This window comes from Ammodytes marinus (genome assembly GCF_949987685.1).
Source record: "Ammodytes marinus genome assembly, chromosome: 4".
Taxonomy (NCBI): domain Eukaryota; kingdom Metazoa; phylum Chordata; class Actinopteri; order Uranoscopiformes; family Ammodytidae; genus Ammodytes; species Ammodytes marinus.
Window position 1 is genome coordinate 30,858,996 of NC_137233.1, and position 27,571 is coordinate 30,886,566.

At 40.5% G+C, this 27,571-nt stretch overlaps 4 protein-coding genes across 6 annotated transcripts in view; all 4 read right to left on the reverse strand.

Annotated features, from left to right (window-relative positions):
* The window catches only part of dip2bb (disco-interacting protein 2 homolog Bb), a 42,790-nt gene extending 40,359 nt beyond the window's left edge, over positions 1-2,431 (reverse strand). Inside the window, exon 1 of the mRNA XM_080026361.1 lies at positions 2,053-2,431. Coding sequence (XP_079882487.1) covers positions 2,053-2,137 — 85 coding nt within the window. The 5' untranslated portion in view covers positions 2,138-2,431. The remainder of the gene's footprint in view (positions 1-2,052) is intronic.
* A 1,558-nt stretch (positions 2,432-3,989) lies between these two features.
* Positions 3,990-10,640, reverse strand: atf7b (activating transcription factor 7b). Of its 3 annotated transcripts, none has more exons than XM_080026362.1 (12): positions 10,568-10,640; positions 9,269-9,330; positions 8,863-8,959; positions 8,621-8,748; positions 8,125-8,262; positions 7,819-7,973; positions 7,569-7,665; positions 7,280-7,399; positions 6,979-7,128; positions 6,391-6,579; positions 6,137-6,242; positions 3,990-5,980 (listed from the first exon to the last, which is right to left on the reverse strand). In XM_080026362.1, the coding sequence occupies exons 2-12, from the start codon at positions 9,314-9,316 to the stop codon at positions 5,751-5,753; spliced, it is 1,458 nt and encodes a 485-aa protein (XP_079882488.1). In that variant the 5' UTR covers positions 9,317-9,330; positions 10,568-10,640; the 3' UTR covers positions 3,990-5,750. The 3 variants fall into 3 exon arrangements, with proteins under 3 accessions (XP_079882488.1, XP_079882489.1, XP_079882490.1); XM_080026364.1 differs by having other exon boundaries at positions 5,868-6,007; XM_080026363.1 differs by lacking the exon at positions 6,979-7,128.
* Positions 10,641-11,264: 624 nt separating this feature from the next.
* LOC307249029 (la-related protein 4-like) lies at positions 11,265-23,523 on the reverse strand. The gene is made up of 15 exons (XM_080025626.1): positions 23,144-23,523; positions 21,058-21,196; positions 18,996-19,224; positions 18,554-18,690; positions 18,042-18,145; positions 17,634-17,744; positions 17,185-17,238; positions 16,157-16,369; positions 15,802-15,905; positions 15,423-15,626; positions 15,090-15,141; positions 14,531-14,695; positions 14,296-14,429; positions 14,015-14,198; positions 11,265-13,681 (listed from the first exon to the last, which is right to left on the reverse strand). The coding sequence occupies exons 1-15, from the start codon at positions 23,144-23,146 to the stop codon at positions 13,304-13,306; spliced, it is 2,211 nt and encodes a 736-aa protein (XP_079881752.1). The 5' UTR covers positions 23,147-23,523; the 3' UTR covers positions 11,265-13,303.
* A 941-nt stretch (positions 23,524-24,464) lies between these two features.
* Positions 24,465-27,275, reverse strand: pfdn5 (prefoldin 5). Its single transcript, XM_080026379.1, has 6 exons — positions 27,178-27,275; positions 26,695-26,797; positions 26,402-26,433; positions 26,214-26,288; positions 25,978-26,083; positions 24,465-24,635 (listed from the first exon to the last, which is right to left on the reverse strand). The coding sequence occupies exons 1-6, from the start codon at positions 27,241-27,243 to the stop codon at positions 24,550-24,552; spliced, it is 468 nt and encodes a 155-aa protein (XP_079882505.1). The 5' UTR covers positions 27,244-27,275; the 3' UTR covers positions 24,465-24,549.
* Positions 27,276-27,571: the final 296 nt, after the last annotated feature.

Here is a 27,571-nt window from a genome sequence, read left to right on the forward strand (position 1 = left end):
CATACAAGAGGAGGAGACTCGAGTCACACTTCAACTCCATTCTGACTCCAGTCAGTTTTATTACAGAAAGACCTGATAGATACATGAAGAGAACATGACTTGAACTTGACAACAGGTTTCTCATTTACTTTGCAAAAAATAACCATCAACGTTTAAAAATGACTCACTCGACATAAAACCGTCGACAATTGTAATCCTCTCTGTTTTACAGCACAGTGTAAAGTGAATATCTCTGTGTGTTGGACTGTAAATAATATTGTTTATATAAGTGTTTTGTTTTGTTATGTAATTTGCACTAGACATTCTGACCTAATTTGTTATGTGTTCCTTAAAAAATAGCGTTTAAAGACTTGAGCCTCTAGTGAAGATGACTGAAACGGTGTCCAAAATGAAAGGCTTCCCTATGGGCTCTATGGCACGTCAGTCAAAGCCTCACAAAACTAATGATGTTTAAGATCGTATCACAAAGCTAAAAACAACAGTGTGTTACTAAACCTGCCTTACTACAAAAAACAAGTGTTATAGGATGAATATTGCTGTTATTCATTTACAATGACTGTATTCCAGCGCATGTTACACACTTGATTACACAGTGATCCCCCATCATCCACTGCCTTTCGCACATGTTAAGTGATTTGAACACAGAGTGAACATCCCCTCCTCCATTTACTCAGCCTCATTATCACATAGTTAATTGGTGTCTATTATTAACCAGAACACACAGCTCTACAGCAGCTCAGGTCAAAGCACCAACACACTGCTCTGTGACACCCTGTGAATCTGACTTTGGCAAAAATCGCTGTGCAGGTAAATGACTGCCAGTTAGTTTGTCTATTCAAATGGTCCAACACATGTTCTGTGACATGTGTTGCCTTTTCATGAATGAGGGAAAAACACACTTGACACCGACAGTGTTGTTACTGCTGAAGTGAATAAAACAGGCTGAACAAGTGCACGGTAATGACGGCACATTGTCCCCAGCAATAGGTTTTCTCAAGTGAAGTCAAGTTTCTTTCTGTCCGCCAACGTGGGGAGGACAGTTCCAACGTGTGTGTGTGTGTGTGTGTGTGTGTGTGTGTGTGTGTGTGTGTGTGTGCGTGCGTGTGTGCGCGCGTGTGTGTGTGTGTGTGTGAGCGTCTATCTTGCAAAAGCAACTGATGCATCATTAGTTGTGGCCCATACATGGCTCTCCATGTGAAACATTACATTACTCATCCACCCCCGGGCACCTGAGATCTGCACAGCACCAATCAAGCTGCTGCTCCTGTGATTCACAGTGTGAGGAGGAGACTTGCATAACAGCCCAGCAACATATTCTCATTTCATTCGCATTAAAACAAAATAGCCCTGCTTAGATCTGCTTCAGGTTCAGGGTCTGAGGACAACCCACTGCTGTCTGAGGCTGCACTCGCACTCACTCACACACACACACACACACACACACACACACACACACACACACACACACACACACACACACACACACACACACACACACACACACACACACACACACACACACACACACACACACACACACACACACACACACACACACACACACACACACACACACACACACAGGGCCTGTGGGATGACTAACTTGACCCATTTTCCTTGACAAGAGTGTTTATGCTTAATACATGTTTATGTCCGCTGTGCTGATTAGCAATCTAGAAGAAACATGCAGGGAGATCATTTGGATCAGAACAAGAACAAAGATTGGGGGACTAAAAACATATAAGATGGGCAACATACAAAAACACACAAGCTCACAATCTACGCAAATTGCTATGAACAAGAAAAAAAATGGCAAAAAGGCAACCAGGATAGGATAGCCTAGTTGATGGAGAAATGACAGCTTGAAAAGGAGGTCAGTGTGTTTTTCTCATTTGTTGTAGGCTAGTCGTGCTTGGATCCACTGCGGCAGCACTGAGTATCACCCAGCTGACTGTAGCTCGCTTCAAAACACGCTCGGGAGTTTCGTTTCGGCAATTCGTCGCCGCCGCAGCTTCAAAAGCACCCCAGACCCGCTGTATGGGAAGCCCTTACCTTCGGAGAGCTCCAGGTCCAACTCCGCCAGATGGTCCCTGACCTCTTTAGGCAGAGCCGACAGATCAACGCCGCGGTCGGCCATCGTTGGAAGCACAGCAGCAGCCAGCAGGATGTTTGCGATATCTCGGATGACAGCGGGTACAGTCCAGCATTAAAGCTAAAAGAAATAATAAAAATCAAGATGTACTCGTAGTAGTGGCGGCGGTGTTTACTCCATCTTCGCGAGTCCCGGACACCGCCATGACTGTGGGAGAGATGGGAACAACTCGCCGGAGGAGTCTGTCAGTCACATGACCAGAGCTGATGCTAATTGCTGTGACAGGATCGTGGGACCGAGCGGACTCTCTGCTCCCTCTGCTGTCGTGTTTTTTTTACACAGCATTCCTTTAGAGCCGACTCACCTGCCGCCCCCTTCCTCAGGTGATAGTCGGAACCCCTCCTGAACTATCTTTACTGTGTTCGTTTAAACGAGAGAAAACTGTGATGATTTGTGATGTAGCAATGCCTTGTTGCTGTGCTGTCCCGATGAAAAATATACCGAATGCTCCATAATGAAAGATTTGTACAGATTTCTCAAAATTGCCTTATGTTTCAAATAAAGATGGCTGCAGGAAATGACATGTCACCGCTCAATTTTGTGTAATATGCACAATTTAAATCGCTTTAATGTGACCCCTATTATTGATGTTGTGTATTGTTTTATATTTCTTAAGCAGCTCGCGCCATAATTGTGTGACGTTTAATTGGGTTTATGAAAGATTAGGGGAGACCAGGTAGGCTACAGTTGTAACACTTTTTGCGATAAATCCAAAACCATTTAAACTAGAGTAACCTTTGTTATATTATAAACTTCAATCTGTTAGCTACTGAAACAATGTATTTAAGTGGTTTTATGAAATGTGTAAAGGTTGCTAAATTAATTATAATTCAGACTCTCTACTGTTACAACTGTCCCAGTATACAGGGACAGTTGTAACGCATGTCAGGGACAGTTGTAACAGGTCTACAATATTCAGAATTAATCAATCATATACTCAAAATGAAAGATATTATTGATCAGTCATATTATTGTGACTATTAACTAAACATTACCTTTTTTCATACTGCATGACAAAAAAGAAGCCATCAAATTACAATGCAAGAAATGTATTTAATGAGTATAGATCATACATCCTCAAACATGAGATTGATTTAATGATTATAACACACAACCTCAAACATGAGATCAAGGCCAAGATTCACTACCTCAAACAGGTATATGTGTGTGTTAATTGTAACAGGGTGTTACAACTGTCCCAGTATCACCAACCATGTTTTCATCTCACGTGAGCTAGCTTAAATGCTAGTTTGACACTTGTTAGCCATTTTTACTTTTAGCTGAAAACAGTGATTCTAATAATACTTGTTTGGATTCATAAACATTTGATATAAGGACAGAATCCAAAAAAGTACATCTGTAAGAAAAGTAGAGTGTTTTACCTCAAAAACAGACTTTTGTTGATGACTTCTTCTTGAAGTATCTGATGTGGCTCTCCTTTTGAATGAAAGGAGGGAAACTGACGGAGAATGAGCACAGTGAGTGTCATCACTCTAGCTTGTTTCTGATTGGAGGAATTCAAGGTGTTACAACCGTCCCGTGTTACAACTGTACCTGGTCTCCCCTATTTTTTTTTAAAGATATTTCTGGGCATTTTTCATGCTTTATTTGACAGTTTGAAGAGACAGAGGTGAAATGGGGCAGAGAGGGGAACGACATGCAGAAAACGACCACGGGCGGGAATCGAACCCAGGTCTGCTGCTGGGCCCGGCCCGGGGGGGAGGACGCCCTACCAACTGAGCTAAGGGCGCCCCAAAAGATTACATTTCTTATACATGAGGTACAAAATAAATACTGATGAATTTATTTAATTAATTTATTTTATTATTTTGCCAGAGACAACTTATCTAGTTGAGACAATAGGCTACACAAGTAATTTTTCCCATCTTGAGGCCTGAGTATTGGACAAACTCCCACCATACATAGGTTTTTGAGACATTTTTTTGTCATGTGGTTTAACCTGTTAAAAACACATAAAAGACATCTATCCTCTTTATCAAATAAAAAGGGACATACGATCACATGATGGAAAAAAAAACATACATGCCCACAGAGAAAAATGTACATATTAAAACAATAACATGTTATTTAAAAAATAAAAACAAACAGATTGACAAGAGGGGGAAAACAATGTGATAAGTCTTGGAAGTACAATGCGGTATAAAATAATCTGCAACGTAAAATAAAGAAAAAAAAAAGAAAAAGAAAAGAAAAGAAAAAAAGCACCTTGCACAAGTATAAAGTCTACTTTATGATACAAGACAGCTTTTCAAATGTTGGAAAGCATCCACAACCAGGACATCTGTAATTCTATACACATGTGCACTAATCACTGCTCTTTCATTCAAGAATATACTCACCTTCACATTTTTTCCTAGTCACGTCACAACTTTAAGCTTTCAACTAAAATAGACCAATCCATTCTCAAGCGGCTGGGCTACACACATAGACTAAATGCAAGAACAATGGTATTCCATAGAAAAATATATTGCACTACTCTTTCCTCAAACTGAAATGCCAGGATAAATGACTTAAATCTGTTATGTTTTGATTATCATTTAAAGGTGTTCTAAAGTTAACAATTTAGTGTGTTACATTAGGACTGAGGATGGAATCCTTTACATAACAAGGATGATTTTTGCATCGATAACGTCATGTTATAAAAACAGATGAAAAGCAGAACAACAAAACAGTGATAGTATGATTGCACAAACACACAGTGGTATTCTTCAGCCTCGAGTAGTCCATGCAGTCAAATAGGGTTTGATACATACACGACTAAATGTAATGACATCCATTCAAAATGGCTTGATAAAGGATGGTACAGTCAGGCACACACTCACAGGGTAATCTGTGTACATGTCTCCAATTTGGTTTGTTTTGCACTCGGCTGACTAAACCGTCAAGTGTTTTAAGGAGAATTAAAACAAAACTGATAAAAGACAGAAAACTAAAAGCAAAAAGGTGGAAAAGTAAAAACCAAAAAAAGCATTAGAAACACTTTCCAGGCTGCATTTACTACAATCGGCCAGCCAATCATTCACCGTCCTTTCACAAAATCAGTTAAACATGATATCAACGACCAGTACTAGGCATAGAAATATTTTCTACCATTGAAAAATACAAGTCCAAATATCAGCCTGGAAAGCAGTCAACCGCATCACAGCCTGTGTGTACATAGTTGGATTGAAGCTGCATTTCTAAGTGCAATTTAAAATAAAAGGATGATTTTGACTCATTGACTCACCTTTTTGACATAAAGATATTTTCAATCATACCTTTCTTCCCAATTTAAAACCAAACGGCAACTGTCATAACCAAACAAGTAATGACCCCAAACCCTGCAGAGTGAGTGTCCAACAACGTGTTATTCATATATACATAGAGAGAGTAACGAAGCTTCTCTGAACAGGGAGCCTGGAGGGATGACGGAGGCACTGTGCCGTGTTTATGTGTGATTATCATTGGCTGTAAGGGGAGAAGAGCATCTTAAGTCTGGGGTGGGAGCTGATGGCAGGTCCCTCCTTTTTCAAACACTGTGCACCAGTCCAGGCTCCGAATGCCACTCGAGTTCATACTGGCTACCTGCGTCAGCACATCATCTCGGGGATGGCTGCGTGGCCATGACGATCCCTCCAGGCTGGCCCGATCCCATGCCGGCCAACACCGACATAGCAACCGCCTCCGCAGCGCGGACGCTCAAGCCGTTGATGGTGGGCCCTGGGCTGGGGGCCGAGGCGGGAGGCGACGGCCCGTGCTGGATGACTGCTGCCGGGGAGCCAATGGGTTCAGTGGAAGTATCCCTGGAGGTTTCCTCTCCTCCTGCAGCTAGAGACAGAGACAGAAACATTCACCCTTAAGAGAGGTGAGCGAGTAAAAAGAGCACATTAGATGGGGTGAGGTGATAGATGGATCCTGACAACAGCAGTGACACAGCGCGGGGAAGGCTGGTTGGTCAGTGGTAGAATGACCTTAACTGGTTACCTAAGAAAGCTGCTTTTTTCTGCATAACCGTAACAGGGCAGTCTTTGTGGGCCAGCAGGAGCTGCTTCAGCTGTGCCACCTCATTCCTCAGCAAGGTAACTTCACTCTAAAAAGGCAACACAAAAACACACAGCAGACGCATCATCAGGCAGCCAGCATGCCCCTGCTTGTCACATTATCAAGGAGACCAATCTTTGAGCATGTTTTAAAGTTACTGATAAAACGCTGGAGTGACAGGGGAATGGAAGACTCACCGCCAGGGATACATTGTTGCTGACGAGGTCATCTGCCTTCTTCTCCAAAGAGTTGACCCACACTTTTCTTTTCTGTCTGCAGCGGGAGGCGGCCGCGCGGTTTCTCTCCAGAAAACGCTGCCTCCTTTCATCAGGGTCCATCTCTGTAGCTCGCCGCCGCCGGCCTCCTGTTGGCTGAGCAGGGGACACCTGGGACATGGGAGGAGGGGGTGTTACATGCACGTCCTTAGTTTTGAACGCACTGTATTATAAGTTCATTTAGCCACAAACAGAAGGATCTGATTATTACTTTTCCTCAAAAAAGGCACAAAAGCAGCAAAAATAGCAGCTGTGGTCAGCTTGAATCAATGTCAAAGCACTGTCACCGATGACAACAACTGTATATGCTCTAGTTCAAAATACTCCTTGTTTAGGTCGAAGGGGGGGCTTGATTTTCAAGAGACTTTGGGGGGAGGAGTAGTACTTTGGGGACCTATTGTTGTTTTATGCAATCAAGTCAATCAAGAGTTTTCTGTAAACTGTAGGCATTGATAACTAGGATCAGCCTAGGTAGGATCTGTATGTAAGCTTATATGGCGCGCGAATCACCTGGGGCTGGGCAGGTGATGGGGCATCAGAGTATTGAGAGGGTTGTTGGCTCTGTTCCTGCCGCTGGGGGACAGCAGGGAAGGATCCTGCCCCCCCACCGGCCCCATCTTGTGCCCCTGTGCCCTGATGACTTAAAGCTGCCTTCAGCCGCTACAAAGACACAAAGACCATAGTCCATGAAGTTCATTGAAGCTATATAATATAAAAAGCTATTAAAAAAAAGGGGGATTGGAATGTCATCATATGAAATCCCATTTTCAAAGAGCCTACAAAATGTTGTAAATATGAGTAATACTCTCACCATCTTGGTGTCCGAGTGCAGACTATACCCAGATGGGGAGGATGAGCCACTGCTGGGCCCACGACATGGAGGTCCTGGAATCCCAGGGATGTTGGGAACAGAGTTGACCGGCCTCGCAAGCTCCACATTACAACAAATACACACAGACAGAGAGAGACAGACAAAGAGGGAGAGAGAGAGAAACAGACAGACATGGTAAATAAAAAAATATATATTGAAAAAAAATTAAAACGTCTAATTGATCATATACATACATCATTTTTTTCTTCTACTTATGTAAAGGACTTACAGATATAACTGAGGTCATCTGCACAGGACTGGGCAGGAGAGGGACTGTCTGGCCATTAGGGAGGTGCCTCACCAGTGGGTAGGCGCTTGTTGGGGAGCTGTTGACAAATCAGATAAGGTTTTTTTTTTCTTTTTACATATTCTTTTTCATGTTACATTTCCCCAGGCTACTACAAGATGATTTGAAAATAACGCACTTGACAACGACACATCAAGAGAATGCTCAGGACAGGAACACGTGGTAGTTTTACCTGAGTCTGTTGGAGGGCGGGGTTTGCGTGATGACGGATGTTGGAGATGGCAGAGTTGGATGTAGTGGGTTGTTACTCAGGTGAAGGGGAAGGGAACCTGGACGCACTATGGTGGGAGTGGGGGCGGAGCTCGCCACAGGCTTTGTGGGAATCTCCTGTTGGTAAAAAAAATAATAATAATAATCAAACAGAGCCATTTCTTTTTTCTTTTTCATAAACATATTAATGTTTGCATGAACTGGAAAGCGATCAAGTATTTTAAATCAAGAGGTAATCTGTAAACCAGCAAAGTCTAATTGTTTGTACCTTGGCTCTTTCCCGTAAGTCTTCGCTGTCATCCGACATGCTGGACGAGGAATCTGGACTTCCGGGAGAGGAAGAGTCAACTTCTAGAGGACCCTCGTCTTCATCTTTGACTTCAGACGGCGTTTGTAAAGTGGCAGCCTTAAGAGCGGAGAGGACACGATGAATGACCCTTCAGAGCATTATTTTGATCTGATCTCCTGAGGAAACAAACCCTGCGTTCCAATACCCATACTTCCCTACTATGAAGTAAGCCAGAAAAAGATTTAGCATGTCCCAATACATGCACATCAATTGTGGTATGCTGAAAATACATACATGCACTACTAACTCCAATTTGTCTTTATTCTTGACATTTCTCGGCATAATGAAAATAAAATTAAAAAAATCTCTCCTGTGGCCCTAAAACTCTTCTGTATTTTAGTATGCAGTGTAGTAAAAAGAAAATGTATGCGATTTGGAACGCAGGGAAACTGTGGGGTCATCCTTTTTTCCTCACCAGATGTTTTGCCCTCTGCTCGTCATATTGTGCTTTGACAAACTCCTGTTCAAAGGAAGTGGCCAGCTCATTGAATAGCCCCACCTCCTCACAGTTCTTCAGGAAACGTGTGGGTGTGGGGGTCTGGTCTGCAAAAAAAAAAAAAAAAAAAAAGGAAGCATATATAATGTTAATCGGACATCACAGTAGTATATCAATACAGGTCTTTAGGGAATAAAAAAAAATCATTTATTTGTCATTACCTGCAATGATCACAGAGTCTGTTCTGGCAGGACCAAACTTTAATGTCATCTCATGCTTGTGTTTGTGGACTGACAGGTGGTCTTCATTTGTGAATCGCTGCACACAGAAAAGAAACATAAAATTTTAATTTTTTTAAAAAGCTAAATATAAATAGTATCCATGTAGAGAATATAAAGTGTGGCATCAGTGTCTGCTGTGCTGCAGAAAAATTCATCCAAACAACGTAATAAGAGACGATTTCAGATGAATATCACCACAGCAATGGAAAGGCACTGTGAAAGCAGTCTGGATCATTGTCTACAATCTCAACATCCATACAGTACATTAATGGCAACGTAACGTGATAAAATGCAGTTAGGAAAGAAAAGGGTTTGGCATACGAATGAAAACGTTATGATATCATACCTGCCCACATCCTGGGGCATTGCATACAAAAGGCCGATCGTCCCCCATCTCAGAAAAATGTTCTGCAAGAGAAAGCAAAAACAAATAGCAACTTGTTATCGTTTTTTTTCATGAATGCTTCAATAGTGTCACTTTCATAAAGTCACATACTGGCATTAGACCATTGGCGACAAAGAAAACGCAATTGGCAGGCATGGGCCAAATAATAATGTTATTACTGTATTACATATTATGTTAGCATGTGGTTTACTGCCAGGTACGTTCACACAAGGGATTTGCTGTGGTTTGATGGTGAACACAATACACATCAACATAGAGAACATAAGTCAAATGTCAAAGAATGCAAATACATATTTTATAATTAAATGTTATAAACAGGAAAATCCGTGAAATTGTGAATTTTAAAAGAAGCTGTTCAATTGTGCAGTAGTAAACGTTGTCAAAAGTATGCAAATGATACGTTTTCAGACTGATAAGAGTGTGTGTTTAAGTAAACATGAACATGTTTCAACCTGCAGCATCAGTCTGCATGATATAGATGCACCTGTTGATAGCTACCATCCGTTTACCGCCATTAATTGCATACATGCTGACCTGTCATCAAGGTGGTGACAACTGGTCAGGAGGTAAACACGAAAACGGGAGGCCTGTTTTGAAGCATTTGACTAGGATTCGTTCGAGGATAACCGGGGTCTTGGCGACGGGAGCGATGAGGCAGCAGAGCCAAAACAAGCTATGGTGCAACCTGCTCCGCGGAGCCACCAAGTCATTGGCGCTAGCTGGCTATCCCTGTCGAGGTCGTTTGGCTGTTTAGCTAGCTGGGAAGCTTATGTTACGGACCATGGACATATTAACCCAAAGTGCTGAATCTTTGGCTAGCTCTGACTTTATGAGAGACGGGCCTTAAACTAGCATAACCTTTTTGCTAATCACACCGACACGCTTGGTTTCCTAAACCTGACAGCGGTGTCATTATAACGACAATGGAAGCCAACATCCTGGAAACTAATAGCATATATATGAATGCATTATACACCTCGCAAAGCGAATATTTTAAGTCACAACATATCTAGCTGGGCTAATGCTAAGCGCTAACCGAAGCTGGTTTAGCTTACCCTGTGTGTGTTCACACTAACAGGTCCGCCAAGTAGTGAACGTTAGCATGCTAATGCTAAAGAAAGCTGTTCTTAATAAGCCACGGTCGCGTGAAAACATCACATGCTTCATGAACATTGACTGAATATATTTGACAATATATCACATTTGGTATCAGATGATATGAAAATGGAGTAATCTTACCTAACGTTTAAACAGCCTCTGGACTCCTCCCTCCCTGCTCCGGACAGTGCTGCTGTTTCGATGCCTGGCCGTTGTTGACACTCTGACACTTCCATTGACAAAACACCGCGAGAGCGAAGGCTTGGCTCAGTGTTACGTAACAGTATTGATGTGGGGAGAAACGTAAACGTGATCCCCAATAATACACTGTCATTTAACTGTACATTTAATATTATTACTTCATTATTTCCTTGATTTGCCTACATACAATTGCTCTTCCATTGTGTCGTGCATCAATCTCCCAACACACAATTTTGTAATCCAAATCTGCCAACAAGTTACATAATGTTTATTTCCGGATGGTTACTTGGCAGAAGACATGTAAAAATCCTTTAAAAACACATTAAGAGGGAAAGACCTGTTTTCTTTGTGCTGAATGAGTGCTGGCTGTTTTATTTCTTATTTTGTTTTGTCATATTCCGTCTTTTGTATGTTCCTGTCTTTCTGTGTGGAACATTTGTATAAAAAAACTTGTATAAAAATTAATAAAAAAAAATCCTTCCCAGTTGTGTGGCAGGACATTGACATTGTGCATGTCTGCCACTACAACACATCTGCTGTGTGTGAAACCGTGCACTAGATGTATTGTAAAACATGATGTATTACAATTATGTAATGCAAACATACACAAAGTGTTAGAGACCAGTATTTAAAAATAAATCTTTTATTTTCATTCATCGGACTTCGCAACAAAATAGTCACTCAATAAACCAGTGTGTTCTTGGCTGAAAAATTGCAATTCCAAGTTTGATTGAGAAAGTTAATAAGCAGGATTCGGATATAAGACTGAAATTGCATTGACTAAGTTAATAAAATAAACTGTATTATACACATGTAATGGACAAACAAGCATGCAGACACACATGTACACACATTAAGAGCTCCACTCCAACTAGCCCCAGCACTACATCTGCACTTCAGAAAACAACAATGTTACATTTTGATAACCAACTTTTCAGCCTTGTTCAGTGCGACAAATGAATGTGCTCTAAATTCTTGCACTCTTCGTACTGAAATTAAACACTGTTTAAAGGCACCGGAGGTTGGGTTTGAGATAACAGCTTTTGTAGTCTGAAGCTATCCTCTTCTGCACACAAATCTAAACATACATATATACACATATATATATATATATATATATACACACACATATATGTGTATATATATATGTATATACACACACACACACACGCATAGGACACAACTCAACTACTGATTACAAGACACAAAATACTGTACACTGCAGTTAAGTTCCTACAAGTGGAGGATTAAAAAACACTTACATAAGGCGACATGTTTGATCCCCCCTATCCTGCACATCAGTAATTGTATATCTTTATTTATTGTATGTTAATTTCCACTTGCAAAGACACAGACTATTCGGATGAAATGAAAACACCTCTCCTATTCATAACTTTAGTAAAGATTAAAGCCTTGACGAGCGCATTTCAATTTACACCCCAAGGTACACACTTGTAACTGTAGGTGTAGCATCTTTTCTTTGATCAATCTACACCGCCAATTCACACATACTACAGACATATTGAAAAGCATGAAAAGCAACATTTAAATCGATAGAAAAATTAAACTTGTCCACAGCAGCAAAAAAAAAGTACATTAACCCAGATGAAAAATAAATCTGTGTATATAAACTTAAAGAAACTACCACAGAGATTTACAAAATCAAGTTCAAAAGTGGCATTATGACAGAACAAAAAAAACTACATTAATCTAAAAGCAAAGCCTTAGGTATTCAAAGTTGACGAAGCCGACAATCAATGTCATAAGATCAATTTGAAACACTGACCACCAGTTAAATCTAAATGTTGCTCCTGAGGTCCCTCGGACCAGCTTACGTTTCAGCATTTCACATGCAGATGCTAGTCATCAATGAAAGATAACTAACTTGTTCTACAGAATTATACACATCTTATGTCACCATGATTAGTGAGTGACCATATGAATTTTACCTACTACTTGTAACTAGCCATGGCAACATTACTGATTTAACACTGGGACACTTCACGCTCCTGCTTATATCTAATACCCCTAAACAACTGTAGGTTATTTGGCTGACTACTACTATTCTCATTGGTAGTCATGCTCTATAATTTTTTACAAGATGCACTCATTTGCAAAGGAAAATGTCTTCAAACATTGCTACTCATCATTTAGATTCGACCTTTCTGTATTTACCCACCCCACTGTTACTATTATACTGCCATGGCTTCCACATCTTCCATTTCATAAATAATCATACATCATTTATTTATATGCCAAACAAATGAATAAACACAAAAAAATAAAATAAAATCAAATGAGCCTTGCTGTCATTTTGGATGTTGACATTTCTGGCTAAATGTTGGAAAACCTTATATTTAAAAGTAACAAGATCCCTCTTTCTCCCTTTTCAACAAATACAAATGCTACAGATTAGGCCCGTCTACGAAGGTATCGTTTGATAAAGGGGTTTGTCACCCTAGAATTCTGCAGTTCTGTCAGCAGACTATATGCATTCTCCTAAAAAGGACATCAACTTAGTGATTCCGAATAATTTCAGGTCTGCAACAAATTCAAAGAGATTATGTGACAAGTCTGTCAAATGAAATATATTCATCTGTCTATTTACATATATTATATATTTACATATATAGGGTTTTGTTTCAGTTCATGTTGTAAAGGTTTCCTCTTCTTGAGTTATTTTGGTAACCTTGGGGGGGGGATGTTCTGTTCTTTGCCACTGCGTCTGGGTCCCCGGTGGGGGGAAAACTGTTTGCCACGATTAAAGTCTCTCTGATGCTCGCGAAGCTTCAGCCCTGCACCTGCACCTCTAGCCTGGCCATTGGCCCCAGTGAAGGAGCGTAATGGCTGGCGGGGAGGGCGGCTGTCCCGGGTTTTCTCTGGTTTGTCTGTAGTGCGCCTGGATGTGGAGCGAGTTTCCTCAACCCTGTTGACCTTGAGCTCTTGCAGTGGCTGGCCGGCTGAGACAGGAGGGGAGGGAGAGGGCGTCTGTGCTGGTGGAGGCTCCTTGGCGAGCTTCTGGAGCACCTCTGCATAGCTGAGTTTTCTCGACGCCTGGTTAGACGATATTGGATGAAAATGTATCCATCCAAAATATTTAAAATACCATGCAACAAAAACTCTGACATTAAACACACGGACTATAAAGATCAATAAGAGAAGTGGATGCTGTAGTGTTAGAAGTTACTTTAGATGTTTGTATGCAGGGCATCCTTGATACTTAGATATTTGGTCAAATATATAAGTGTCAAACAAGTGATAGTTTTGTAGTGATGTGTTTCCATGTTATTTGCTACAAAGATGTGAACCATCTGGGATCTATCAACTGATGTTGCTATGAGCCCAATGTGGAGGTAATGAACAAGTGTGTAAGAAAGAAGGCCTTACCAACTCTGATGTTGGAGTTGGGGGAGATGGGGAAGGTGCTTCTGTAGGAACAGACTGGCTGCAGACGGAGGGAGCATGGTTAGACTCTGTTGGGGAGTCAGCGTGCGTGGAGGGGGGGGTGGAGATGTTTTCCTCTGGTATAGGAGGATCAGCTTTATCCTCTTCCTTTACAGTAGGAGAGACACTGCATCGACATAATGAAAAAAAGAAAAGATGAGTCTTTTTCCCTGTATGTGCGCTTCTTATTCAGACAGACTTAGTTTGTTTGAAGTCAACTTTACCTTGAGACTGGTTGTGCCTCTGTGTGCGTTGTCACAGGAGCAGGCTCGGGAACAGGGGTCACACAATCAGGTTTGCTCACAGAATCTTCTGTGACGATTGGGTGTCGGGTCTCCTTAACCTCTTGGCTGACGGACTGAAAAGATTAAAACTAATTAGAATAAAGTGCATTTGTACAACTGTAACTTAAGTTAGTGTCCAGAGCAGAAGGCATCAAAGAGGCCAAGATATACCCACCTTGTTGGTCACTTTTAGGCCACGCACAACATCAGAAAGGCGCATCTCTGGCACGGTTTCTCCCTGCAGACTGACCACAGCCCCGGGCAATGGAGGAAAGTTGGAAGCGGCCAGGTCAAACTTTGGCGCAGGTGCTACCTTGGCATCCATCACAGGGACAGGCCGCTGTAATTTTAGTAGAAGTCAAACGTAAGAAAAGAAAGCTTGGGAGAAAATGTTACACTAACAAGACAACTTTCTGATGAGGACCTTCTTGGTCCACACGGGGTTTCAAAAGCACAAAACCCACTTTATTTATATACAGCTCCAGAAAAAAATTAAGATTCCACTCCAAATGTTCAGTGTCACTTGTTTTACTCTTTAGAGGCATATGTTTGAGTAAAATTAACAATTACATTTTATAATATAAACTAATGAAAACATTTCTACCAAATTCACAATAAAAATATTGTCATTTAGAGCATTTTCAATAAGTAATGTAGAGATAAAGATTTATCTCTTAATTTTTTTTCCGGGGCCGTTTATACACATTAAAAGGTTAAAAAGGTAAAGTGCTCACCATGGTATGTTCATCTTCCCTCTTCCTCCGCATGCCTCTGTAGCTACCTCTCCTACAATGAAGAAAGAACAATTAAATTAGTAAAAAAATAAAAAATAATTAATAAATAAATAACACAAAAAATGCCATGAATTGCATTTTTCTGAAGCCGATCGCCAAAACCAAGTTTGATATCTGTAGTTTCTGTGTAAAGTAAAGACAATACAACCGAGTTGGAGAGGGGAACAGAAAGTTCCAGGACAATGCAACCCTTCAATGTACAGTGTATACGCATGTGATATTTTGGATGTAAATCATCTCATAGTGTTGATAAGCAGGATAATATTCACTCACCGGCCCCGTCCAGCCCCATTTAAATATCCAGTGGGCATGGTGGCCTGAGGAGACGTGTCTTTAAAGCTGAAGGAGGACAGAGAGCCTGATGTCTGGACAGGCTGTGGACTCAAGGGACCAGACAGGCCATCCATCACCGTCAAAGAAGAAGAAGAAGAAGACGCCGCCATGTCTCCAAGTCCAGGGTGACCCTTAACATAGTTTCTGGACATACACAAATGTACACACATTTCTTAGTACTGATTGTCAGCTCTGTTGTGGAAATACATAATGCGATACCTCAGAGTAAATGTTATTATGCGTCATGTAATTAAGGAAGAGATGTTTGAGAGGAAGAGGACATTGTATTGAATGAGAGTTGTGTCGTCGTTGCTCTTACCGGTTCCTGCTCATGGGTCGATGGGTGTTCATGGGGTTTGAGTTTGCTTTGTAGCTCCCAGGGTTGCTGTAACCATTCATGAATCCACCGTGTGGGAAAGGAGCCTGCATAGCACAACAGCAGCGGGGGGAAAAATTAGCATAAAATACCGCTATCATGAATAATACTGCTCTGATAATATCAATACATCTGTATATGGACTGAAGCCAAGAACATAAACTGCTATGACCACCTTTACACACTTCCATTCTGACAGTGTTAAACCTAAATGTTGACGCTTCTGGACAACACCAACATAGGTACACGTTTCTTGTTTTTCATAGGACATTCGGAATACGTTATTTCAGGTTCTCACCAGTGGGGTTTCAAAGTAAGGCACGACTGAAGGGCTCCAGGATGGAGACACCACAGGGTACACGGGGTACTGCTGCTGAGGGCTGTAAACCTGCTGCATGTAGACCGGGGAGCCGTAAGGAGCCTGTGGCTGGGTGTGCTGACTGTACACACTGGCGTCCACACTGCGGAAGGCATTCTTACCAAAGAATGTGTTAATGGCCTTAATGCGAGCCTGAAGGGGAGGGAAAGAAAAGGACAAAAGAAAAAGTCAGGTTTGTTTGCTAGGAGTGACGATGTGATGCCTCCACCTATGAACACATTGTAGCTCTGTCAGTCATCTTAAGTCCCCTCAGATCATATAAGGTCATTAGGCCATAAAACACCGCAGTGACTAGGGGAAAAGAGGAGAGAGGGAGAGGAGAGGGAGGATGAGGGAGAACAGAGGAGGGTGAGGGAGAGTAGAGGGAGAGCGTAGAAGCAGAGATACAGTAGACGGATAAAGGGCTAAAGATGAGAGGTTCCACCCAGCCAGCTACAGTGCATTATGGGTCCTTCCAAGCGCGATACTGATCATCACTGGGGCTTTGACAAGAGATACAAAATTAAAAAAATACATCACATGCTCATTTTGTTTGATCGGGTAAAAATAGGCACATGAGGTCAAATCACAGTCAGCTGGGGAAGGATATTAAATACCTGCAATGCAAAAGGTAAATGTCAGTGTGATAAGAGGGCAATCAACACTGTCTGGAGATATGGCTGTACAACAGTTCTGGAGAAAAAAACACCACCTCCCTTATCAAATCTCTGTAGAAATAAATCCCAAGGTCGCTCCTGAGGCCACAGCTTAGCCAAACAGCCTGGCCTAGAGAGTAGTGAAGTGACCGCTGACAACACATCTAGTATTGTGTAGCAAAAAGGCCTGCTGGTTTTTTGACTACATTATGAGACAATAAGAAGCATTAATCCAGCCCAAGATAATAAAAAAAACTTCACTCAGTAGCATACTGACCAAAGTCATTTATGCATTCCAGTACCAGAACTCACCATGATTGGTTTTCCCTGGAACATTTTCACTTCTTCTCTTAGGTATTTGTGAGCCTGAGGACAAAAACAACCAAAGGTAAATAGAACCGAAAAAATAAATGTGTTCAAAATACTGTTAAATAGGAGTCGTTCTCTTTAAATCTATAAGACAAAATGACGCCTCCATTTACCTAGAGCCCTAATGTAATGCTCAGTGAACTGTTAAGTTTTATAACGATAAAGTTGCAGTTATAACTCACACAATAAGTTAAAACAGGCTACCAAGAATGATCATATCAAAATCTTGCACCCGCTGTCACCTTCAAAAAAATGACATCCATTTTATGAATGTTTGCTGTTAAATAAATGATACGTGGCATACCGATATGAAACAAGCATCCAACCAAACATTTAACTGTATTCTGACTAAGACAAAAACAAGCCCTGTGGTGATTAACATGGAGATGTACCTGTAGTGCGTCCATATCCGACTGGAATGTTATGTACCAGTTGCTGTTGTGTGCAAACTCGGCACTCAGTACTTTTGGACAGTTTTCACTCTTAAACAGAGCCTCGACTTCCTGTGAAAGAGATGAAGGCTCATATTACACATTTCTGCCTCCAACATTAAACTCATACAGTGAGCTGTCAAAGAGCCATGACATATCCACATCAACAAAGTTACAACATGGAAAAAAATCTGAGGCATAGACTACATGTCAATGGCCAACTTCTTGTCAGCAGCTTTGTCTGATAACAGGGTATTGCAAGCACAGGCGTGTAGCAGCAGCAGCTTGTTTGAAGGATTTACTGTTCTGTGAGATGGGTGTGGTGTTGTGGAGGATTGTACTTAGTGTGAGGTGTGGAACGCGCTTTACCTGAATGGGCGTAGACTCTGGCACCTCCCTCAGAATAAGGATGGAACGACTATGGTTTGGCCGAACCTTCTCTCCAGTGTCATCGACTTGCACCATGGGTGAGGCTGTAACAGAAGACACAGACTAAAATAAAGGCGTTTTCACCATCCGGAAGTAACTTGAGAACCCCATCACACACCTACATGATATGCTGTTGGAGATAGTTTCCACTGACTGTGGTGGGTTCCTGACACCATCTCTTCTGTTGTGAACAGTTTGAAATTGAAACACTAAATGATTTAGTTAAGGTGGTAACTTATTTAAACTTGGAAAGGGAACCTCCATAATTAAAACAACTGTAATAGACCCTTTACTCAAGATATAACACTTTTAACCCCAACCCACCTTTGTTTGTTATTACATTTTATTTAGATTCTACATGTGTTGTGTAAGGAGTATATCTGCAAACTTAAGTGTCAGGGAATCAGCAAACAATTTTTGCAAATAAAGGCAGAACAGCAGCACACTGGTACCTCGCAGGACATCCAGAATGAGGTCCAAGTCAGTGGTGAGTGCTTTGATGCCCTCCATGGAAGCAATGGTCCAGATAGGAACAAACTGATCACTGTCCATCTGGGATATCAGGTACAGGTCCTTAGATAGGTTCTCTCTGCAAAACATACCAAAACAACATGGGATTCAACAAGCAAATTCATACCGTTTATACAAAGTATACCACAAGAAAATAATGATGATTTGAAGACTCAACCACAAATTATTCCGTCTATCTTACAATTCATGCTTTAAGACCTTTTATCATTAAGCTCAAAGTCCTTCCACCATATCAAATAGTATATTGCTTCAATAATTGTAAGAGTGTACTGATATCCAGCTGAGGGAAGTAGATAAAAATAACGAAACCCTGCAAGATCAGGAATCAAAAGCTAGAAACAGTTGCAATGTTACAACACTCACCTAGAAAAGCAGAACTCAAGCTGCTTCTTCAATGACTCTTTTAAGCTCTCCTCAGATATGGGTTGTTCCTTAGACACATCAGCACACATAGCGGGTTCACTTTGTGGGTCAAAGACTAAATAGCCCAGGTCAGGTTGGTCCTCTGTGGGTACAGGGGCATTGTCAGTATGGCCTTCAGGATATTCAGTCTCAAGTCCTTCTCCCCCTAAAGAGGGAACTTCTGAGTTACCTTGAATGGAGGAGGCAAGCAGAAAAAAAAACGGTTGTGAAATAACTGTTGTGTTTAAACATCATATCGTGCTCTAAACAGGCTTTTTCATTCTTTGTCTTTGCAAAGTAACCCTGAGAACAACAATAAAAACTATTTCCTCATGTATATAACTTTCTTGAATATAACATTCAATAAATACTATAGATGTGTCTATACTAGGGATGTCAAAATTAACGCGTTAACGCAGGGTGATTAATTTCTGGAATTATCGGCGTTAATTTTTTAAATGCATTTAACGCATGTGAAGAATGATCCGCACCGTGCATCCCACCGGCTCTGCACTTCAGTCACTCAAATGTTGTGGATGACCCAGGATCAGTAGCTGCGCGCAGCCAAACATAGCAGCACGTTAGCCCATGCCGTGTTTTAAGGTTTTAAACTGCTAACGGTCACGTCTGTGTCGGGGGCATAGATAGTATAGAAAATCAACTGCCACGGGTGACAGTTGATGTCGGGAGCAACAGGAGGAGAAACATTGTCCGCTCTGTTCAGAACCCGCGAGGACACAAACGTCTGCAGTTTTCAGAGGTGTGTGTGATCAGACATCAACATAACGTCGGCTTCATGGCACACATGAACAGTCCCCTAGGAAGCGGTCGCGCGTACAAACGCACCCACGCGCGCGCGCACACACACACCGCGGACTGTAATCAAGTTGTATTCAAGAATGCACAACCTATAGATTCACCAAATAAATGCCATTCTATAGCCTATCCTATATTTGCCCGAAGACATAGTAAAGAGACAGACCAATTGAATTATGGTTTGGTAGGTAGGCCTATATATTTTAGTTTGATTTAAATTTACTTTCAGTATTAAAACCATAATTTGGATTTTCAATTAATAAACATACTAATTTTAAATGTACATATCCACCTTCTGTCCTTTATCTTTCCATTCATACAACAATATACAGAGAAAATTCGAATTTTTCGGGCATATTTCGAATGGTAAAATTAATCGTGATTAATCCACAGAATCCTGTGATTAATCTGATTAAAAATTTTAATCGTTTTGACAGCCCTAGTCTATACATGTCACTAGTCCCAGGCACGCGGCACCCCCCGCCAGCCCAACAGCAGCCCCAATTATTTAATTTTTTTAAATAAATATATAATATTTTAATTGTTTCCGTAATAATCATTTGCACGCGGATGAGCTACACTGTCAGGCTCCCTCTCCGTGTGTCGTTACAACCTATCGTCTTATCATCCCATCAGCTGGTGTGTGTGTGTGTGTGTGTGTTTGCCCGGTGCGTGTGAATTCGGCGTGCACATGGTGGGGTCAAACATGGAAGCTGACGAGCAGGAGCATGACGAGCAAGCAGACGCTAAAATGTGGCGAAAATAAACGCAGCGTCTTCTCTATGGAGATCTCTAGGACTCAGCTACAGGGACGTTGAACAGAGAAAAGTGCTGAGCAAAACTTGTAGAGTTAAAGTCGTCACGGCAACACAACCGTGAACAAATGAATGCATGAGCGTCATGGCCCAGAAACGTTTCATTAAGTTTAAATAAGTGCCACCCTGTTACTGTCTTTGAACGTTAGAGATAACATTCATTTATTTTCAAAGGTTATCTTGAAAACAGCCGGCTAGTGTACAAGGTTTATTATATTGTATTTTCAATGCTACTTTATTTTTATGTTTTAAATCGAGAAATACATTAAATATAATGGTTCAATTATTAAAAATGATGATCAAGAAATCATACAGAATTTTTCATACATACTTTAGAGATGTTCCACAGGAAACAATTCATGCACACAGAAGTGAATATAATAGGCTCATACCGTCTGTCATCTCAGCAGAAGAAGGGTAGGTCATCAGCCAAGGAGACTCCTCTGTCCCCTCTGGGAGGTCATTCTGGTGGGCAGGGATTTCCTGCCACACTTTAGCATTGGGGTTCAGCTCTGCTCCCTTTGTGGTAACCTGCGCGATAAGATAAGAACAGAAACACACACTCAAAGTTACAGACAATAGTTTTGAGGACATACACCTTACATCATTATGTAATAGGAAACACAACACAATAGTTCAGTTGGAGCAAAAAAACAGGGTTTTGAATCTTGTTCTGAAACTGAGATATACATGGTATACCCAGATAATAATAATAATAATAATAATAATAATAATAATAATAATAATAATAATAATAATAATAATAATAATAATAATAAAATAACATATTTATTTATATAGCACCTTTAAAAACAATGGTTTACAAAGTGCTTTTACATACAATACATAGGGGCAAGTGCAAATCAATACATACTAATCAAAAAACACATGTACAATTAGATAGATACACATACTCATACACACAATAAACCAAACAAGATCAATAGGTGCTAGGGTAAAAAGACATTGAGGAAGAGAATAAAAAGAATAAAAAGACGGCATCACGTAAAAGCAAGTCTATAAACATGTGTTTTAAGATATGTATGGAGTTGCCTGCCATGTAACATATTCTAACATCTGTGATATCAGAAGAAATTGGTGTTCAAAACTGGACACTAGTGGTGGAATTGTAGATTGTGAATTTCCATTTACCAAGTGGTGTGTAACGTATAAATTACTACTAGGAAAAATATTTCATAATACATAGAACACACAATGAAATACACAAGCCTCTAGTGAAACACAATTCATGTGCAATTCCAGCTTTCAAACAGGACAATCTGCTTAAAAAGGAACACTATGCAACATTTTAAGAGTGAAACCAAAATAATCCCTCTCAATGATCCCTTCTGCCTGTGGTGGTGTGTTTATCTGCACAGAAATATTCAACACAGACTCTCTTTGCTGTAATGTATCACAGCCAATCCAATGAATGAAGCCACTTTGGCAGAGAACATGTAATCCAGTTTACTGTCTTTTTAAGGCCTTGACTCTTGGTCTCTCACACACGGATAAACAATCCGAGTTTTCATTGGCTTTCTTATCACTCTACCCCGCCTCTCAAACGGTCACATGGAACCAAACATGGCGCAAATCCGCCAGTGAGCTCATGGCTCAAGAGTGGCTTGAACAAGACATTTTGACCTGTCATTCATAGCAATACCTTGGAGTGTGCTTTAGACATTGATGCTTAACACTAGGAACAACCTTTAACGTCTAATCGATCAGCTATATAAAAAGATGGTTACAATTCAGCAGCTCTGGGGTTACATTTAAGTAGGCTAGCTTTACTTTGGGGGTCGGAAAGGAGAGCACATGGTGTCGACGTGCCCATGCGACTTAAATGCCTACTTTTTCTCTTAAAGCAAGTTTAGGTAGAACAAATCATGTATACAGGGGGTTTGTGGTCAATTGGTAACAAAAGTATCCCCACATTGATATCCCTTCAAAGCTGACGCTTCCGCGGCGCATTGCCATGACCTTTATCGCAGAACTCTTTGATAATAGCCATTTAGCTCTAACACTTAAAACACGTGTAGTAGTTGCTACATATGCAACGGAAGGGGTTTAAATAATAACGTTTCACGCAATTTAATACATGGCGAAATGTCGCCGCGTTCCCCAACTCTGCATGTTCTTTAAGGACATGTTGAGCTCATTGGTTCTCTGCCGTATGCCATGTTTTGACTAGCGACACCACAAATACCTGCATTTAGCTTACTAGCTTAAGTTTACTAGCAGACCAGTTATAACCGCCCTCTTTAAACTCCTTACCTAAGCAAATTTGTTCGATAGGTTGAAAGGAACACTCAATTAGCTGGTCGTGTAAATAGACGTCGTGAAGCATTGACGCTACCAAACACATGCAATTTAAGCATTTCGGCGTAGTAGCTTCAGACAGCACGAGACTAACGGGACGCAAACAGGTTGTCGCGTGTTGGTTAGCTAGCGTGCGCCTTGCAAGGCCTTGAAACTCACCATGCTGCTGAGATCCTCTGCTTCTAATGTCCTCCTCAGCCCCAGGAGATGTATTTGCCTTGTTGGGTGTATTCTCCTACGAAGGCTTAAACTCTTTAAAAAAAAAAAGATATGCCCACTTGGAGTGAGCCGTCGTCGCTCTCTCTGTTTAAGTACGGTCTCTCCGGCAACGTTACCCAAATTGCGCAGCGTGCTTGTTTGAATGCGGACCACAACTTTTAAAGCAACCTAAATTCGAAACGACCTATTAAACTAAACGACAGTTTCTCTTAAAAACGAAAAGGATTTCCATTCGACGGTATATTTTCCTCTGCTCAATGCTTCATGCCTTAGTTCAGCCTCGAGGATAGCGTTCATCCAGCATGTGACAGCTGTGTCCTCTGTCTGCCACCGTCCGTCCCAACAGGCTCCGGCTCCACCTCCCCAGCCACAGCGCTACCAACACCGCAGCGTAGCAACGGTGACCTCAACGCGGCCGCAGGGGTCGGTGCACTTATGTGACCTGCTTGGAGCTTATAATACCAATGTATTATAAACTCACACACACATTTAGTTTATGTCTGCTGTAACCTACCTGTATACACCTCGTATTGTAGACAAAACGAGTAAGTTTTGCTGACGGCACACTTTGGGTTCGGTAAATATTCCCAAGCAGAGTGGATAGGAAATACATGACCTCATGCAAAGTTTGGAAGTGATAAGTTTAAGTTTAAGTTCGGTCTTGCAACGGAGAACAGTTTGTTTCACCTTCTATCACTCCACTATGTCCACAGCCCATTTAAAGAGCTTGAAAAGAAACAAAATTGTGACACATGAATCTCATTTCAACGGTGACTGTTGTGACAGTGTTGAACAGTCATATATCAATTTTTACATTGACCAAAACTGGAAAAACACATGGAACCTTAAAAAACCTAAACGTTTAGGGCTGATAGTCAGATTGCTCTGTAGTTTTGAGCTCATGTTACAAGTTGTAACAGGTTTTAATTATCTGATATAACTCAAACATGAAAACACATTAACATTAAAACATTGTTAAGAATGGAATAAGGCTATAGCTAGTGTATAACAAAGCAATTACTACTCAGGGTAGCATCAAGTCTGCCCTAACTACAGTCTACATGCAGGTGATTTCACCTCTCAGGACTATGTGTGGATGTGTACAGACTTTATGGAGTCCATTAACATCCACCCTTCACTTTAGCAGTCTTCATTCATTGCATTAATTGAAAAAACCTGTGTGTGTGTGTGTGTGTGTGTGTGTGTTAAAATTTGAACAGAAGATGCAGCCAACATGATAATAAAGAAACAAATGTTCATTTAATGCACAGTGACCTTTTTATTTATGCAAACTAATTGGACACCCCATTGAATTATTTGGACGTTCATACAGGTGTTCTCTCCTATTAGGCCTTGCTGGGACCAACCATCTGTGATGTCTGCTGGCTCTGTTGTAGTTGCTGGATCTTCACGTTCATGACTTCAATCACAGCTGTATGACAGAACATAATGTAAATAGGTGAGTAATAGGAGTACATTTATATTTGTAAATTCCTTTAACTGGTACTGTAAAAATGTGTGTAATGTAAATACTTTCTATTTAACTGAATTTTTCCAAAAGTATAGTATATTATTTCATCAACTTCACAAGGCAAATTAGGCTTGGGCGGTATGACGGTAGAAATGTATCTATAACATCAATATTAATGGCCATGGTAATAATCACTGATGGAAATAAGAATACAAACAATAATAATGAATTCAATCAATATCTAATCTTGCCAGTAAACAACTGCTGACCACTTAACCTACAGTACCTCTTAAATGAATGTGAGCGTGTGTATATGTAAGATAATGTTGCTCCTGCCTAATTGTTTATTATTTCATATCCAAATGTTCTGTTTATTGATGTCTCATTGTCTTGTTATTGCCTTTGTTATTTGTATGTTTGTGTAAGTTATGTCTCTTCTTTAAACCATGTTTAAAAAAAGAATGAATATATTCTTTAAAAAAATAAATGTATCTTTCGGTAAAGATGTTGCCCTACCATTTATACCTCTGATAAAGAAAAGTTATTGGTTTACTTCTATCGTGTGGAATTTCTTAGGATTTAGAAAAAACAGAGTAGTAACACAAAATAATGTATTTCATTTGCAGGAAATGCAAGTTCTTTATTTCTACTGTTTTGGAGAACTTGATTTTTACTTAAACTGAAATGTGACGTTTTCATTGCAGGTGATGCTTTGTTTTCAGTTGGAAATATTCAATAAATAGTATATCTGTACATTTCCTTGACTTTTTGTAAAAAAAAAAAAAAAAAAAAAAAAAAAATCACAAAGATATCTTAAAAAAAAACAAGTAAGTAAACTGTTCCTTAATCATATCGAGGTCAAATGTTCAATAAATCGGGATATTGATTTGAAGTCAAAATGCCCAGGTTGTTCCAGGTACTTTTTCACAACGGAAAACCAAAAAAGGGCAAGTAGATTGGAGTAGAGCCGGTACAGTGTAGTGGAAAAGCGTCATAAAGTGGACCACTGGTCACCACCACCAGGGGGCACTGAATTCGGACCAAATGAGGAGGAATTGGAAACATCATCTATGATAAACCCTGTGTTCCAAATGACATACTTTTTCTTTTTACTACACTACATACTAAAGTACAGAACAGTATTAGGGCTCCAAAATGCTATTGAAGTTAGGGGAGCCTTTATGTATTTTCAGCATACTACAATTGACATGCATGTATTGGGACATCCTAAATCTTTTTCTGGCATACTAATTAGTAGGGAAGTATGGGTATTGGAATGCAGGGAAAATGTGGCTGGGCCTACCTTGTTTCATGCCATGTTTCTCCTGAAGTGCAGGCTGAATTTTCTCTATCTGCTTTGTGAGGAAGTCGATTTTGCGTTTGAAGAATGCCTTTGAGTCTTCCACGTTCTACAGAGGGCAGACAAATGGGATAAAAGTAACAACACAATTTTCCACATTATTCGAACACAATTAAATGCATTATTTACAAAAAAAAAAAAAATTGTCTATAGGCTTTTTCAGATTGATATATAATTACCTTTTCAACATAATATCCTGTCCCCACATCCACTAAAACATTTTCCACGTCATATAACAACCCGGGGACGTACATCTGAGAAGAAATGTTAAGGACAAGTATGTGTAGGCCACCAGACATAACCTCATTCAAAGAACACCACACAGAACAGCAACACATGACATGTTCCATTGTAAAAGGAAGGATACAGAGCTGGTAAGTGGCACAAGCAATTCCTTTCCTGCAAGGAAGAAGAAGAGGAAAAAATTAACAAATAAATCAATTTCAGAAACACAAAGATGTGAAGTGAGCCCTTTGAGGAGAATACTTTTTTAGTGACTTAGAAGAGTTTGCTAAACGTGTTCATTATTGTGAAAACTTCCCTTGTATGATGATAAACAACGTTCACCGTTTAGACATCAAGAGGCGGCCATCAGTCACTGTATTAACTCTTATTAAACGCCTGTAAAGAGGGTGGGGCTCATAAAGCTAGTTTACTCACCTTTATTGTTTTTATTCAGGACATTCAAACTATCTTTGGCTTCAACATACTTGGTCTGGACCACTTTGAGCTGACCTATTGAGTTCGTCAAGAACTCCACCTCCTGCAAAATATTAAAATAAACACAGGAGCTCAGGTCAGAGTCAATACACACAAACATGAAACAAAACGACGCCTGCATCTGAACAACGTAGTCGTCAACTCAAACGCACAGATATATATCACAATTATTAAAGTTGCCTCCGGCTAAGCACTCCAAGCAACATTTACTGATGTGGAAATGCATGAGACGACGGCATACAATAAACTAACATTTGGTACACACTGGGTGGCTATTTGACTAGCGTTTGAACCGTTAGCATCAGATGTAGCTAGCGAGCTAACCCATCCTCCAGTGTTACACGTAGATAACCGCCCTCGTTATATCGATATCTAAGAACACAGTAATCATAACGAAAATATACTACTTTTAATGTACAGTACCTGATCTAGTTGGGTTTTCAGTCCCTCTAGTTGAGGTAGGGAGAGGTCTGTCAGATTCACAGCCATGTTAGAAGCGTGATGCCAAATGACCCAGAGAGATTGTGTATCCGGTTGATGGAGACAGGCGGTGATTAATCTGAAACACCGCCCCCTGTCGACCAAGACTAGACAAACCTGCTCCGTTCACGAGGCCTGTGAAATTATTTTATTTTTATATTTTAATTTTAAACAGTCTCGGCTTCAAGATGCACCTCCGTTTCATGTTTGAACTCAAAAGCGGGATTTTCTTTGTGGGCTCCCCTTCATTTTACCCTTGTTTATCGTAAATCTTAGTTTAAGTATATATATATCATGTTCAAATAAATAAAGACTTGCATTAAGAAATAATTTCCCT

What these genes read in the sequence shown, in the direction of transcription:
- atf7b (XM_080026362.1), bottom strand. Translation starts at nt 9,316, where the DNA reads ATGGGGGACGATCGGCCTTTTGTATGCAATGCCCCAGGATGTGGGCAG. An exon ending in AGCAGAGGGCAAAACATCTG is followed by an intron (nt 8,263 to 8,620) that starts GTGAGGAAAAAA and finishes TCCGCTCTTAAG; the next exon opens with GCTGCCACTTTACAAACGCC. An exon ending in TGCACTCGGACACCAAGATG is followed by an intron (nt 7,129 to 7,279) that starts GTGAGAGTATTA and finishes GTGTCTTTGTAG; the next exon opens with CGGCTGAAGGCAGCTTTAAG.
- LOC307249029 (XM_080025626.1), bottom strand. An exon ending in CAGAGTCTACGCCCATTCAG is followed by an intron (nt 17,745 to 18,041) that starts GTAAAGCGCGTT and finishes TCTCTTTCACAG; the next exon opens with GAAGTCGAGGCTCTGTTTAA. An exon ending in GGGAAGATGAACATACCATG is followed by an intron (nt 14,696 to 15,089) that starts GTGAGCACTTTA and finishes CTAAAATTACAG; the next exon opens with CGGCCTGTCCCTGTGATGGA.
- pfdn5 (XM_080026379.1), bottom strand. Translation starts at nt 27,243, where the DNA reads ATGGCTGTGAATCTGACAGACCTCTCCCTACCTCAACTAGAGGGACTG. An exon ending in TGAAAACCCAACTAGATCAG is followed by an intron (nt 26,798 to 27,177) that starts GTACTGTACATT and finishes AATATTTTGCAG; the next exon opens with GAGGTGGAGTTCTTGACGAA. An exon ending in TTGTGCCACTTACCAGCTCT is followed by an intron (nt 26,289 to 26,401) that starts GTATCCTTCCTT and finishes ATTTCTTCTCAG; the next exon opens with ATGTACGTCCCCGGGTTGTT.